At 40.1% G+C, this 14,737-nt stretch overlaps 1 protein-coding gene across 1 annotated transcript; it reads left to right on the top strand.

Annotated features, from left to right (window-relative positions):
• The first annotated feature begins 1,736 nt into the window (after positions 1–1,736).
• On the top strand, positions 1,737–14,623 carry LOC121623670 (NACHT, LRR and PYD domains-containing protein 12-like). Its single transcript, XM_041961035.1, has 8 exons — positions 1,737–2,287; positions 2,416–2,535; positions 4,493–4,725; positions 4,928–6,755; positions 7,528–7,701; positions 9,867–10,040; positions 10,929–11,102; positions 12,524–14,623. Exons 1-8 carry the CDS (start codon positions 2,115–2,117, stop codon positions 12,564–12,566), a joined length of 2,919 nt encoding a protein of 972 aa, XP_041816969.1. The 5' UTR covers positions 1,737–2,114; the 3' UTR covers positions 12,567–14,623.
• The last annotated feature ends 114 nt before the right edge of the window (positions 14,624–14,737 follow it).

Raw genomic sequence — 14,737 nt, 5'->3', positions numbered from 1 at the left:
ACCGAATGACCCCACTGCACTGCATCATCTCACTGCCTGTCTCTCTGACATCAATGTGTGGATGAGCAAAAACTTCTTAAAACTAAACGAAGAAAAAAATGAAATTCTTTTAATAGGACCCATAGCAGCAAGAGAAAAATTGCACTCAATGCTTGGTGGTTTTAGCGGTCATATCAAAACTCAAGTTACGAATTTAGGAGTGATTGTAGACTCAGATTTAAATTTTCATTTTCATTTTAACAAGGTCATTAAAATTTCTTTTTTTCACCTTAGAAATATTGCAAAAGTCAGACCTTTTTTAACTCCGAAAGACACAGAAATGCTTATTCATGCTTTTATCACTAGCCGCTTGGACTACTGTAACTCTCTTTTTACTGGTTTGCCAATTAAGTCCACAAGAAAACTACAGTTAGTCCAGAACACTGCAGCCAGAGTCGTGACAAAAACAAAGAAAATCAATCATATCACCCCACTCCTTAAAACACTACACTGGCTCCCTGTTTCCTTCAGAATAGATTTTAAAGTTCTTTTATTCGTTTACAAATGTATTTGGTAATTATGTACCAGCCAGAACACTGAGGTCCTCTACTGCTTTTCTTTTAAAAGTTCCTCATATGCTCCACAAAAGTACAGGTGAAGCTGCCTTCTGTTTTTATGGCCCTAAACTGTGGAACACATTACCTTTTGACATCAGAATGGCGAGCTCTCTCTGTATTTTTAAAAGGAAATTGAAGACCTATCTTTTTAATCTGGCTTTTAATTTGGAATAATGTTATAACCCAGGCTGACAAAACGCTGCTGTTTTTAACTATTCTAATTTCAAACACTGTTGTTTTTGCCCTAGTCTATTTCAACTTTTTTTTCTTTTCTTACTGTTTTTATTCTTGTATTGTTTTATTGCCATTTTATTGTTTTATTGCCATTTTATTGTTTTCTTTCTTTCTTGATGTCTTTTTATTCTGTTTTGTGAAGCACTTTGGGCTGCATGATTGCTTGAAAGGTGCTATATAAATAAAAGTTGAGTTGAGTTGAGTTGAGTTGAAATCTGTCATTGATTAACTGATGTCTTTTGCAATCTTAAAATGTAAAATTGAAGTACAGGATACAAGAAGGTCAGAAGGATTGTGTTCCTACATGTCATTAAATTCAAGACAAGGAGATGGTTACTTTTCACTGTTTTATTTTTATATTTTAAAAAGAGGAGTAAAGCCAGTTTGTATTTTGTGTTACAGTGAGAAGGTTTAATCACAATGTGCTCCTCAGTAAAGAGAACTAGACTCTGGACTTAAACAAAAGCTAACACTTTCATTTATATTGATCTTGATAAAACTGTTGACAGTGTGTGACTTTGTGAAATATACCTGTGTTGTATATTTTAAAACATGTCTTATATGTTGTGATTGAAATTTGCAAATGGAACATTATCTGATAATACCATAAATAGTGTGTCATAAAACAGCCAATTCAGTCCAATTCTTTAAAGTATAGCTAATATCTCTAATTCAGCATGTGACGTTCAGTAGGGTTTTGAGTTCAACATGCAGAGAGTAAGGCAGCTTTTTCTGATGTATGTTGATCTTTTCTGGCAGATGAATTACACTAAGCATGATAACCATCTTAATCTTGATCACCATCAAACTTTACCAAAGGTCTAAGGTCTGTTTTATGGACTTGATAAACTGTACTCACATACAGGAATACATGATAAATATATGATAAATATGGGTCAAAAGCAAATTCTTTGTGTTAAATATTAATAAGACATGTTAATGTTTAACACTAAGACCTATTAAATTTCAAAGATGAAACATAATTGCAAAACCAAAATATTTTTCGACAGAAATTTTTGGGAAAAGATTCCAGATTTTCAGACAAATCCACCATTTTACTTAACAATTACCAATTTAATAGAAGATATTATAAAACCTACATGAAAAAATCCAAGAAGCTTCTGAAAAGCTATTATTTATTACGCGACTATTCAACTAGACTACATTAGACTGAACAAAAAATAATGAAGCCGAGAGAGTTGGTCATGAATTTAAGTCACCAAACACTTAGAGGCATCTTGCTTCACCTGTTTGTCTTCCTCGTCTTCATGCTGTACGACTTGCATGCAGGACATATTTGCCTCAACGCCCTGTGAAATGCAGAAGAAGAGTGATTGTGTGGAGGAAGATGAGGGCAGTGCAGAGCTTCTAGTATCCAGCTGTCTGTCGATGAAGAGTGACCGGTCTCAAGGTCTACCTTTGCTCTTCAGTAATGAACCTGGACCCCCAGACACACAGTAAGAGGACTGCCAGTTCTTTTAAACCACTAAAATATCAGTAACAGCAATTTGTTTATTAACAACTCTGCACTGATGATTTATCAGTGACTCTCATGAAATGAATAAAAACATCTTGGTGTTTCCAGACGTCAGGACCGCAGAAAGAGAGCGGCGTCTCCAGTACCCAGCTGTCTGTCTTTGAAGAGTGACCAGTCTCAAGGTCTACCTTTGTTCTTCAATAATGAACCTGGACCCTCAGACACACAGTAAGAGAAGTGCTACTAACGTCAGTTTCTATATTATATCATCCTTATCATATGATTCAAATATAAGACAATATGAAAGTATATTTGAAAAAGTCGGGGATGTTTTAAACCTGAGGACTCAACAATTACATATTAACAACAGGTGTTCTTTTTGAATGAACCAGTGTGACAGTGGCTCCTGCACCAAGTGTTGCCTTATGGGTAGTTTTTCTGCAAAGTCCATTCACAATGTGTCTGCGAGAGTTATGTCAGTCCCAAAAGTGTTTATTTGGTCCAGTTCAACCTTCAGGAGTTTAATGGCCAAAAAAGCACCCTGGTGTTTCGACTGCAAATAGATTAAATGATCTGTTAAACAACCAAGAATTAATGCTGTCTCAGAATATCAGGACCAGGATCTCTTTACAGAGTGATACCAACACAAATGTGGGTTTTATGTTTTTTAATGTAAGTATCTCATGTTTTATTTTTTATGAAGGACAAGGCTTGGTTGATTAGGATAATCAACCAAAAATTATCTCAAGGAAGTTTCCCCACCACCAGTCTGAAATTGTATCTTCAAAAAGCTTTTTCCCAAACCCAGCTGTTGGATAAGATGGGACCATCCTGTAATAAGGATTGTCTTATCCTCTGACCGATATGGTGTATATTTCATTACCTGCTAATGAGGTTGTGTTTTGTGGTCCCGTTTGTCTATTAATATTTTCCATTAAAATGATCAGGAAGAGGGGTTACAGGGGAACAAGGATGGAACCTATAACAGACATGAGGGGGAGCTGATTCAATTTAACAAATTTATGTAACTGAAGGAAACCAAAATCCAAAACTCAGGGAACCAAGACCACACTGGAAAAACACAAGAAACGTGGCATGGCTCATGAACAAAAGACACCACTAGAAAAACACTTGCTAGGAAAGTGGTGTGGCTAAAGACTAAGACACACAAAAAACACTTGCATGGAGCATGGCATGGGAACATAAACACTAGAGGACGCAGGACAAACATTTACATGATACTTGGCAAGGCTAGAGAATATAGAAAAGACAAGGAAAACACAAGAAACATGGCTAGGCTAAAGACTTAGATAACACTAAAGAAACACATGAAAATTGGCATGTCGTGGGAACAAAGTCAATACTAAAACACACAAGGGGCATGACATGGCTAACAAACACAGACAACACTAAAGACGCTCGACAAACACTTACATGACATGTGGCAAGGCTAGAGAACAGAGACAAGACTAGGAAAAACACTTTCAAGATACATGGCATGAGAGGGTACACGGACAACACTTGAAGAACACTCACATGAAACGTGGCACAGACATGAACAAAGACAACACCAGGAAAAACACTCACTATTTACATGACATGGGAAGGAATCATATAGGGGAAGACACGGGCTTAAGTACACAAGGGAAGACAAGTATTGACACATGGGTGAAACCAATCCGACAATTACAAAGGCGGGAAAACACAGGAAGTAAAGCCAAAGAAGAAACATAATGTGAACCTTCAAAATAAAACAGGATGTGACAAGAATGGACCATAACACAAACAGAAAACCTTCAACATAAAACAGGTGTGCTTTACTGATGTTTGCAGTATGTGTTGTCTTTGCTCGACTGAGAGCTGCGATTTTTCTCATTTATCAGCCTCAGCTCTCACTGCTGTGTCAACTGGTCCCAAAACATCTCAGAGAAGACAAGTTTCAGCTTCTGTCTTTTGTTACTAATGATGGCAGAAGGCAGAAATTAAACATCTTTATCAATAAAAGCATAATGAAAGTAACAGTTTGATCTCTTCAGTGACTGCGTCTTCAGGCTTTGACGTATGTAACTGTTGTCTGATCAAGATGGCAGTATCTCTTGTCATTCACTAAAATATTACCACATCTTTTTTACTTTGAAATACAACTCTGATTTCTAATCTGAGTGATTTTCCTTTATTTCCCCAGAAAGTTGACAAGAGGTGTTTCTGTGGAGGAGCAGCCGTCCTGCTGTGTTTTGTGTCAGGACGTCCTGAAGGATCCAGTCTCTACCAGCTGTGGACACTGGTTCTGCAGACAGTGCATCACCTCATACTGGGACCAGTCTGCTTCATCAGGAGAGTCCTCCTATCCCCAGTGTGGAGACAGATCCAGAACGAGAGCTGGACTGCAGACAGCCAGTCAGACCTGCACTGTGCAAAGTAAGACTGTCCATCTGTCTACTGATGCCATTACGTCTGATAACTGGAGTTTGTAATTTATCACAAGGATATTTGTAGTATTGCAGTGCATTTAATATTATCATGTATATCATAAATTCAAAAACATTTTTATTTATCCAGATTCTTGCTCTCAGTTTAGTCTCAGTTTAGTTTAGTCTCAATGTTTCTTCTTCTCTCTCAGCAGGTAGTAATTTGCAGGATGTTGTTGATGAACATAAGATCAGTCTGAGGAGGAGATGTGAATGTGTGACTGAAGGAAGTGATGAAACAGGAAGTGGAACCCTCCTCAACAGGATCTACACTGAGCTCTACATCACAGAGAGACAGAGTGAGGAGGTTAATACCCAACATGAGGTTTTGCAGCTTGAGACAACTTCCAAGATGGAGACCCTCCATGAGACTCCAATCAAGTGCCAGGACATCTTTAAAGCCTCACCTGACCAGCAGAGACACATCAGAGTCGTTCTGACGAACGGCATCGCTGGCGTTGGAAAAACCTTCTCAGTGCAGAAGTTCAGTCTGGACTGGGCAGAGGGCTTGGAAAACCAAGACGTCAGCCTGGTGGTTCTGCTTTCGTTCAGGGAGCTGAACTTGATCAGAGATGAGCAGTACAGTCTTCTGACGCTGCTCCGTGTTTTCCATCCAACATTACAGAAGGTCACAGCAGAGAAGCTCGCTGTCTGTAAGCTTTTGTTCATCTTTGACGGCCTGGATGAAAGCAGACTTTCACTGGATTTCCACAACAACGAGGTTTTGTCTGATGTCTCGCAGAAGTCATCAGTCAACGTGCTGTTGACAAACCTCATCAAGGGGAATCTGCTTCCCTCGGCTCTCGTCTGGATAACTTCCAGACCCGCGGCGTCCAATCAGATCCCTCCTGCATGTGTTGACAGAGTAACAGAAGTACGAGGCTTCACTGATGCCCAGAAGGAGGAGTACTTCAAGAGGAGATTCAGTGATGAAGATCTGTCCAGCAGAATCATCTCACACATCAAGACGTCCAGGAGTCTCCACATCATGTGTCAAATTCCAGTCTTCTGCTGGATCACTGCTACAGTTCTGGACCACATGTTGAATACAGACCAGAGAGGAGAGCTGCCCAAGACCCTGACTGACATGTACTCCCACTTCCTGCTGGTTCAGACAAAGAGGAAGACGGAGAAGTATGATGAGGAACATGAGACGAGTCCACAGGAGCTGATGGAGGCTGACAGGGAAGTTCTTCTGAAGCTGGGGAGGCTGGCCTTTGAACAGCTGGAGAAAGGAAACATCATGTTCTACCAAGAAGACCTGGAGCAGTGTGGTCTTGATGTCACTGAGGCCTCTGTGTACTCTGGATTTTGTACAGAGATCTTCAAAAGAGAGTGTGTGATCTTCCAGAAAACAGTTTACTGCTTTGTTCATCTGAGCATTCAGGAGTTTCTGGCTGCAGTCTACATGTTCCACTGTTACACCAGCAGGAACACAGAGGTACTGGAGGGTTTCCTAAAAGACTCAAAACCAAGTTCTTTTCTTGAGAAGATTTTAAAGCGTTTTGAGAATGACAGCCTGGATGTCTTTCTGAGGAGCAACATGAAGAAATCTCTTGAAAGTAAAAATGGTCACCTGGACCTGTTTGTTCGCTTCCTTCATGGCCTCTCTTTGGAGTCCAACCAGAGACTCTTAGGAGGCCTGCTGAGTCAAACAGACAACAGTCCAGAGACCATCCAGAGAGCCATCAACAACCTGAAGGAGATGAACAGTGATGATATCTCTCCTGACAGAAGCATCAACATCTTCCACTGTCTGATGGAGATGAACGACCCCTCAGTACATCAGGAGATCCAAGAGTTCCTGAAGTCAGAGAACAGATCAGAGAAGGAACTCTCTGAGATCCACTGCTCAGCTCTGGCCTACATGCTGCAGCTGTCAGAGGAGGTTCTGGATGAGTTGGACCTGCAGAAGTACAACACATCAGAGGAGGGACGACGGAGACTGATTCCAGCTGTGAGGAACTGCAGAAAGGCTGAGTAAGTCCAGATGTGATCAACTTTCTAAATCTGTGTAGAACAGTAGTTTAGTGCTTTAAATAAACACCAGAGAATTATCATTTCTAAGCAGTGTTCCACTTGCTTACTGCAAAAAAAATTTTGGTCAGTTGTATTTTGCCACAGATGTTCTTACGCTGTTTAAAATGTTGAGAATTTTTCAGTTGGATGCTTGTAGTTGTCAAGTTAATGAAGATATTTATTCTTTTTATTTCTAATAATAATTAATAAGGGACTTTTTCTTTTCACCACTACGCTGATAAGGTTGAATATCAACAATTTGATTCTGCTGGCTAAATATTATTACTCATATATACAATTTTAAGATTTTCTTCTGCTATTTAAGCATTTAAAAAACAAATACTTCAGTAACTAATTGGATGAGTGATGTGGTACCACAAATAATGAATCATCATCAAATCACAAAACTGATGCAATGTCAATTAGCCTCCTGCTAACTTTCTGGAGACACACATGGGATCACTGACAGACTGTGGACATTATGGAGTGTAAATGTAACTACATTTTCTCTCAGTCTGCAAGATTAAAGCAAAACAAAGGTGAAAAGTCTGCAGGAATGAAAGAGAGATGAGAATTACAGTTTCGTGGTGGGATAAAATTAGTTGAACAATGATGTGAAGAGTAAATGTTAATGAATGCAGGATGTGACAAACTGTTTTGACATCAAATGCATGAAGTAACCTTTCACTGTAACCTTTTTTCATTTATTTTTGTATTATATGTGTCATGACAGACTCTCTGGCTGTGGACTCTCAGAGACTCACTGTGAAGTCGTGGCCTCAGCTCTGAAGTCCAGCCCCTCCCATCTGACAGAACTGGACCTGAGTATGAACAAGCTGCAGGATTCAGGAGTGAAGCTGCTGTCTGCTGGACTGGAGAGTCCAAACTGTAGACTGGAGACTCTGAGGTCAGACATCAGTTTTTACTTCTGTGCTGAGATTAATATGATGTGAAAGTTGTGTTGACACTAAACCTTAATATAACAAGAAAAATCTACACTAAATAATTATTCATTCTGAACCATAACTCATGAACAGAAGGCAGACTGTGAACATATTTCACATTTGGTCAGATGCTGAATTGGTGACACAAATCTTGGGCATCCACCTTGAAACTGTGCTGATTGTGTAGATCTTCTGTTGTCGGGTTTGAAGTATAATGTGGAGGGAGCGGGTTTCTGTGGAGAAATAATCCGCGACAGGATGACATAGAAGCTTCTTCTATCTCATCCCACTTAGAACACAGTTTACCACTAAAGTATTCAATAATGTGACACAAAATAGTGATTAAAACATATTTTATTGATTTAAAATGAGCCTACTCTCGTCTGTCGCCGCTCTCACTGCGCAGCGGCTCTGAAAGTAAAAAGATGTAGCTGGAGACAGAGTTTGGTTTCTATGATTTTGTACTGATGGATAAAAGTCCCGCAGCAGCTGATTTCTGCATTCAGCATCATACATTAAAAATCTGTGTCCAGTTTTGTCTCCACTAAGCAGTCTATTAGCAGGTCAATCGTCCATGCTGTGTTTTTCTTGGTGTTTTTTTCATGTCTATCCGCTTCAATCTGGTCGATCTTTGTGTCCTCAAGCTCTTGTGCCTTAATATTGCTTCTCCTGTCGGTCCAGCTTTGTTCTTTACTTTTCTTGTCTTTTTTTACTGGGAAGTAGTCATTCTCCAGCCAAGTGTTTGGTCTTCTCCAAACAAATTCAAAGTATTGTCCACAAAATGCTCCATATATTGCCACTGAAATCTGCTGGCGATTTGTTATTGAGCTTGGTACATTAAGGGATTGCCCCTTTAGTGTCAGGAAGGTGGGGACTAAGGGAGAACTATTGGACAGAACCTAAATGCAGACACACGGGGTGTGGATTCAAAATAAACAAATTTATTTAACTCAAGACACGAAAACCCAAGACAACTAAAACTCAGGGGACTAATGACTAATGACACACAAGGGTAACAGAATTCACACAACAACGAAGCAACACAGGGAAAGACAACACATTAACACAAGACACATTAGAGCTAGGGACAAGACTATGAAAAACTATCAATGAATAAGATAACGAACAGAAAACGCTTCTGAAGGAGGAAAACACAAAGGGCTATGAAACGGAACTGACCAACTGAAAGAACTAGATATGAAAAACTAACAACTCAAAATACACTCCTAGAAAACGGAGAAACAAGAATCTAAATAACAAAAGTAGTCAAACAGAAAATCACTCTTTAACGAGGAGAACAAATCGGCAATGCAATAACTTTGAAAGGAAAACAGAAACTAGATTATTAAAAGTTACAAACAAATATCACTCATGAAAGGACTATGGGCTGGAAACTCAACTAACATAAAACAAGGCATAAACAGGAACAAAAACAGGAACAAAAACAAGAACAAGACAAGAAACAAACCTACCGGAACTGTGGCAAACAAAGGACAAAGACAAACCAAGGAGACAATCACATAATTCACAGCGCGGACATGAACAAAGAGACATAACAAAGAACACTCACTTACATGGCCATGGCTAGGACTATGACTAAGGCAAGGAAACGTGGAAAACAAGGTGACGTGGACAACAAGGTAGCACAGACATCTAGGTGACACAGACAACGACCCGATAAAGACAGTGGAGAAGACACGGACTTAAATACACAAGGACGGAACACTAATGACACACAGGTGAAACACATCAGACAATCACAAGGACGGGAAAACACAGGAAGTAAAGTAAACCAAAACACATAACATGAACCTTCACAATAAAACAGGATGTAAGAAAACCCAGACAAAGACAACACACAATGGGAAACTTAACAAAAACTGGCGTGCAGAGCACGGGTCATGACATTTAGTCTCTGACTGGTAGGAATTCCTGAGCAGGCGGCCGTCTGTCGAGAAATAAACACCACTGAATTTAGGCGTCCTGTTGGGTTCAGGTGTTTGGAGTTTCCATTTTCTAAATTTCCACATTCCGAAGCTTCCTCAGATCTGAACAGATTATTAAACAATGAATGATTTCAAGCAGGAACATTGTTTTCTAAAGTCACATAATGTATTTCTTTATTCAGGTTGAGTTACTGCAGGTTGTCAGAGATCAGCTGTGCTTCTCTGGCCTCAGCTCTGAAGTCCAACGCCTCCCATCTGACAGAACTGGACCTGAGCTTCAACTTGCTGCAGGATTCAGGAGTGAAGCTGCTGTCTGCTGGACTGGAGAGTCCAGACTGTAGACTGAAGACTCTGAGGTCAGACACCAGTTTTTACTTCTGTGCTGAGATTAATATGATGTGAAAGTTGTGTTGACACTAAACCTTAATATAACAAGAAAAATCTACACTAAATAATTATTCATTCTGAACCATAACTCATGAACAGAAGGCAGACTGTGAACATATTTCACATTTGGTCAGATGCTGAATTGGTGACACAAATCTTGGGCATCCACCTTGAAACTGTGCTGATTGTGTAGATCTTCTGTTCTGTCGGGGTTTGAAGCATTGTAGTCACCACTAGCTGATTGGTTCTGCTGATATTGATCTGTCGGTGATTGTTGTTGTACCATGTGATGAAGCTCTCTATCAGTCCTCTGGACAAATCGTCTCTAAGTGAAGACAGCATGTTTCTCAATCGTCCATGCTGTGTTTTTCTTGGTGTTTTTTTCGTGTCTATCCGCTTCAATCTGGTCGATCTTTGTGTCCTCAAGTCTCTTGTGCCTTAATATTGCTTCTCCTGTCGGTCCAGCTTTGTTCTTTACTTTTCTTGTCTTTTTTTACTGGGAAGTAGTTATTCTCCAGCCAAGTGTTTGGTCCTCTCCAAACAAATTCAAAGTATTGTCCACAAAATGCTCCATATTTTGCCACTGAAATCAGCTGGCGATTTGTAATTGAGCTTGGCACATTAAGGGATTGCCCCTTTAGTCTCTGACTGGTAGGAATTCCTGAGCAGGCGGCCGTCTGTCGAGAAATAAACACCACTGAATTTAGGCGTCCTGTTGGGTTCAGGTGTTTGGAGTTTCCATTTTCTAAATTTCCACATTCCGAAGCTTCTTCAGCTCTGAACAGATTATTAAACAGTGAATGATTTCAAGTAGGAACATTGTTTTCTTAAGTCACATAATTTATTTCTTTATTCAGGTTGAATTGGTGCAAGTTGTCAGAGATCAGCTGTGCTTCTCTGGCCTCAGCTCTGAAGTCCAACCCCTCCCATCTGACAGAACTGGACCTGAGTGGAAACGAGCTGCAGGATTCAGGAGTGAAGCTGCTGACTGATCTGGTGGAGAGTCCAGACTGTAGACTGAAGACTCTGAGGTTGGTAGAGGGTTGGAGTCAGTCCATGCTGGTCTCAGTAGCCCTCTTTCCATTTTTTAGTCAAGAAACTTTTAAATGAAATTTTGAAATGTTGCAAAAAAGAAAAAACACAGAAAATGCAAATTAGGCACGTTTCCATAAACTGGTTTGGAGCGAATAAACCGGGCTAGGCAAAGCGTAGTTTTGTCAGAAGTTGCAGGTATAACCTGCATCACACAGAGTTATAACATACAGAGTAGAGGACGACGAATGTTGAAAACTGGAAGCATCTGAGAGAAAATGGAGAGAGGACTGCAGGAATTTGCTTTGTTTGGGCAAGTCATATTTGATCTGACATGTCAGCTAATATTGGTCATGTGTCATGGTGTCTGGAGATGAAGATTCTGAAGATGGTGACAGCGGAAACAGCTTCTTCTTCTTCTTCTTCTTCTTCTTCTTCTTCTTCGGTTTTGTTGTGGAAGCAGCTGGTCAGTCATGGGAGTTACAGTATGTTCACCACGTCAGAAGTTATTTGGCAAAGGTGTTTCCATCTCTAATTTAGCTCTTTAACACCTTTTAGAAAAAGGTAAAAAGCAACTCAAACCAGCATAAAAACTTTTTTGTGAAATTAAGGAAGTTTTTTTTTATTCGCCATTTCCATCAAGCTTTTAAAATGCACATAAAATCACCTTCATGGAAACATGGCAGATGAAGCTGTGAGAGGAGAATGGTAACATGCTTCAGGATTGGACAGAAGGACAGAGAGAGAGAGAACAGTCAGCCAATCAGAGGAGTCAGAATCTTGTTGTGATCATGTGTTTGAGTTGATGTGCAGACGACTGTTGTTGTTGTGTTCATGTCTACAGGAAATAAAGCTGGATTACAGCTGACAGCATCACAAGCTGTATAGAGACAGAGGTCCTCCTTCATCAAACTGTCGTACCATCAAATCTGATCTCAAACCGTTTGTTCTCTAGTTTCAGCACTAAAGAATTGATCAGCACTAAAGCATTGATCAGTTAATGTTTGTCACAGCTCTCAGATCAGTGTGACTGAAGCCTGCACATCTCTGGCTCTCATTTCAAAGAACCATCATTACATTTAGTAACCATGTGGTCTCACACATACAAGCTCCTTTTGAGCAGAGAAAGCAGTTTTTCCACTGTGTACTTGAGTGAAATGTGTAGAGTAAACAGACTTGATGGCCAAAGTGTCTGCAGGTGTGTGAGCTTCCAGCTCAGTGTGTTCACTCCAACACGTTAACATGAGAGCTGAGAGGAAGCTGGCTACGCTACACAGCCGCTCCACTTCTGGTCTGAACAGGACTGAAGTCCCTGCTGCTCTTTATACTGGATGTGCTGCATCACTGACTGCCAGCTGATGAAGGAGTCTCTGTAAACTCTGATTCATGACTTCTGTTGTCTGTCTTCTTCTCTCATCAGATGGACGTTATCTCTGTCAGAGTGTGAGCGATCAGAAAGGTGATTGGCTGAGAGCCGATCATTGACGGAGTATCATCAGTGTATCTGGACTGCTGTGCTGCTGCTCTGTCCTTCTACACAGTCTCTGCAGACTCTCCTCCACTCCTTCTGCTCCTCACTCACACACCTCCTCCACCTGGAACCTAAACTTCCAGGTGTAAGTCTATATTCGATCAAGGCTTTGCTGAAGTTTCTCAGCTGACGACAAACAGATTATATCTGAAAAAGGGAAACAGACTTAGTGAGTAAATGATGATGTACATAAAACACATATGACTAAAACTTCCAGTGAAGAGCCGAAAACATCAGATTTGTGTGGAGTGATGAGGAGGCTGTAATCTTCCTCACACTAAGACATGAAACTACATAGACATAGAAATGTCCGTGAATGTTTTTTCTGTCATGTTTCCTTCCTGGTTTTCCATCGTTTGACCTTTGACTGGAGCTCATTTAATGACACTGACTGGAGAATTAGCTCCACCTTCTGTTTATCTCAGGTTCTCCCTCTTCCTCTGTGATTTTTGGAAATGAAATACTGAAATCACAGTTCCTCCTTCCTCCTTTTCATACAGCAACAGAATAACTACCTTTGATCAGTTTGTGGTGCTCATATTGAAAGATTCAACAGAAAAGCAACTATATTAACAAAACTGTATCTGGGTATATATATATATATATATATATATATATATATATATATAGTGTCTCTTTCGTGATGGACAAGATTAAAATGGAAAATTTGGGTTTTGAAACCAGAAGATTTTTACTTTGTTGAGTGAGAGTGGAACATACAGCCCATGCTTTATTCATCAATCTTTAAATGCCTTCTCTCTTACTGCAATGTATACAAACTAGTGTATGACAATTCTGTTGAATACAAATACAATTTAATCTCATTACGCATCATGTGTCCTTAAAAACATACTTACTGGTGCAAATCAGTTGTGTATAAGCAGAATTTGGAATTAATGTAAATGTGGGAACTGTGTGATCTGCTCGATCAACTGACTCAGATGTACAGCTTGTGCTCATTTTTTTTATTTGAATACATCTCTTCATCACAACTGCACTTTTTTTATATACAACAATAAGCTCTTCAAATGACTCACCTGTACATGTTGACCGTTTTTAAATGCTGAATTTAGAGTATTTCATTTTTACCAATGAAGAAATTTAAAACACCTTTGACCTCACGCTGCCCGTTTCTCTCTTAATCATTGAGTTAATCTTTAAAGACGCTTCATTTCCCTCCTGGGCAACAATAAAGTCTTTTTTTATTCTACCTCAGATGATCTCATCTTACTGGATCTCAAAATAATAACTCTCTTTAATTAAGTAAGACGTTTGCTTTGTAATGATAAGTGGTTAGAAAACAGTAAAATCTACTGAGATATTTTTTCCATTGTACCAGTGGAAATTTAACAGTGCAAAAAGAGCCTGGAAGGAAGCTGTATTCTGGCATGCCCTCCACCTCTGGCACATCTAGTGGCAGTACTTCCCCCTCCCTCCTTTCCCTGGCAGTGTGAGCATGACTGCCACGCTGGTGGAGGGCAGGTGCAGCTTGTCCTAATTAACAGATTGTTTCCAGCCGTGGTGGGGAGTGGTCTCCTCATCTGGAGCATTCACCAGCCCGTATATAAGACTCCAGCAGACCACTACCCGACACCAGTCCGTGAATGAACTCCATTCCGACCCTCTATGCCGCCTGGAGATCCCTCCTGCCACACTCATTTGCCTCTGATTGTCCAGCCTGGAAATTCCCCTCACTCACCTCCATTATAAGCCAGCAGCAGCCACACTGCCACTCCACCCAGCCCTGGACCTATTCCCTTTCATTTCCCATTTCTGTCTGTCAGTAAGCTCTGATCTCTTGTTGATTGTTTCACTTCAGCCTGTGTAGGATCTTATGTTCATTAGCCTTGTTAATCTGTTCAGTTCTCCGTTCTAGTTTTGTTGTCTAGTAGTTTGTTCGCCTAGTCGCTATTGAGCACAGGTAGTTTTGTTTTGACCACGACTCCCTGTTTCTGCAATTGTGGTTGTAAATAAAGTTTTCCATTTGTACGCTTCTGTCTGCTGTGTCTTTGTCTGCGTTTGGGCCTCTGAACCTGATCCGTGACAGTATTCAACACAAAATAGTGCTGTTTTTTTTTAAAGGCATATACTTGAAATCATATC

Source organism: Chelmon rostratus, chromosome 20, assembly GCF_017976325.1.
Source record: "Chelmon rostratus isolate fCheRos1 chromosome 20, fCheRos1.pri, whole genome shotgun sequence".
NCBI classification, from domain to species: domain Eukaryota; kingdom Metazoa; phylum Chordata; class Actinopteri; order Chaetodontiformes; family Chaetodontidae; genus Chelmon; species Chelmon rostratus.
The sequence above is the reverse complement of the archived record's forward strand: the minus strand, read 5'-3'. Positions and strand labels throughout refer to the sequence as shown.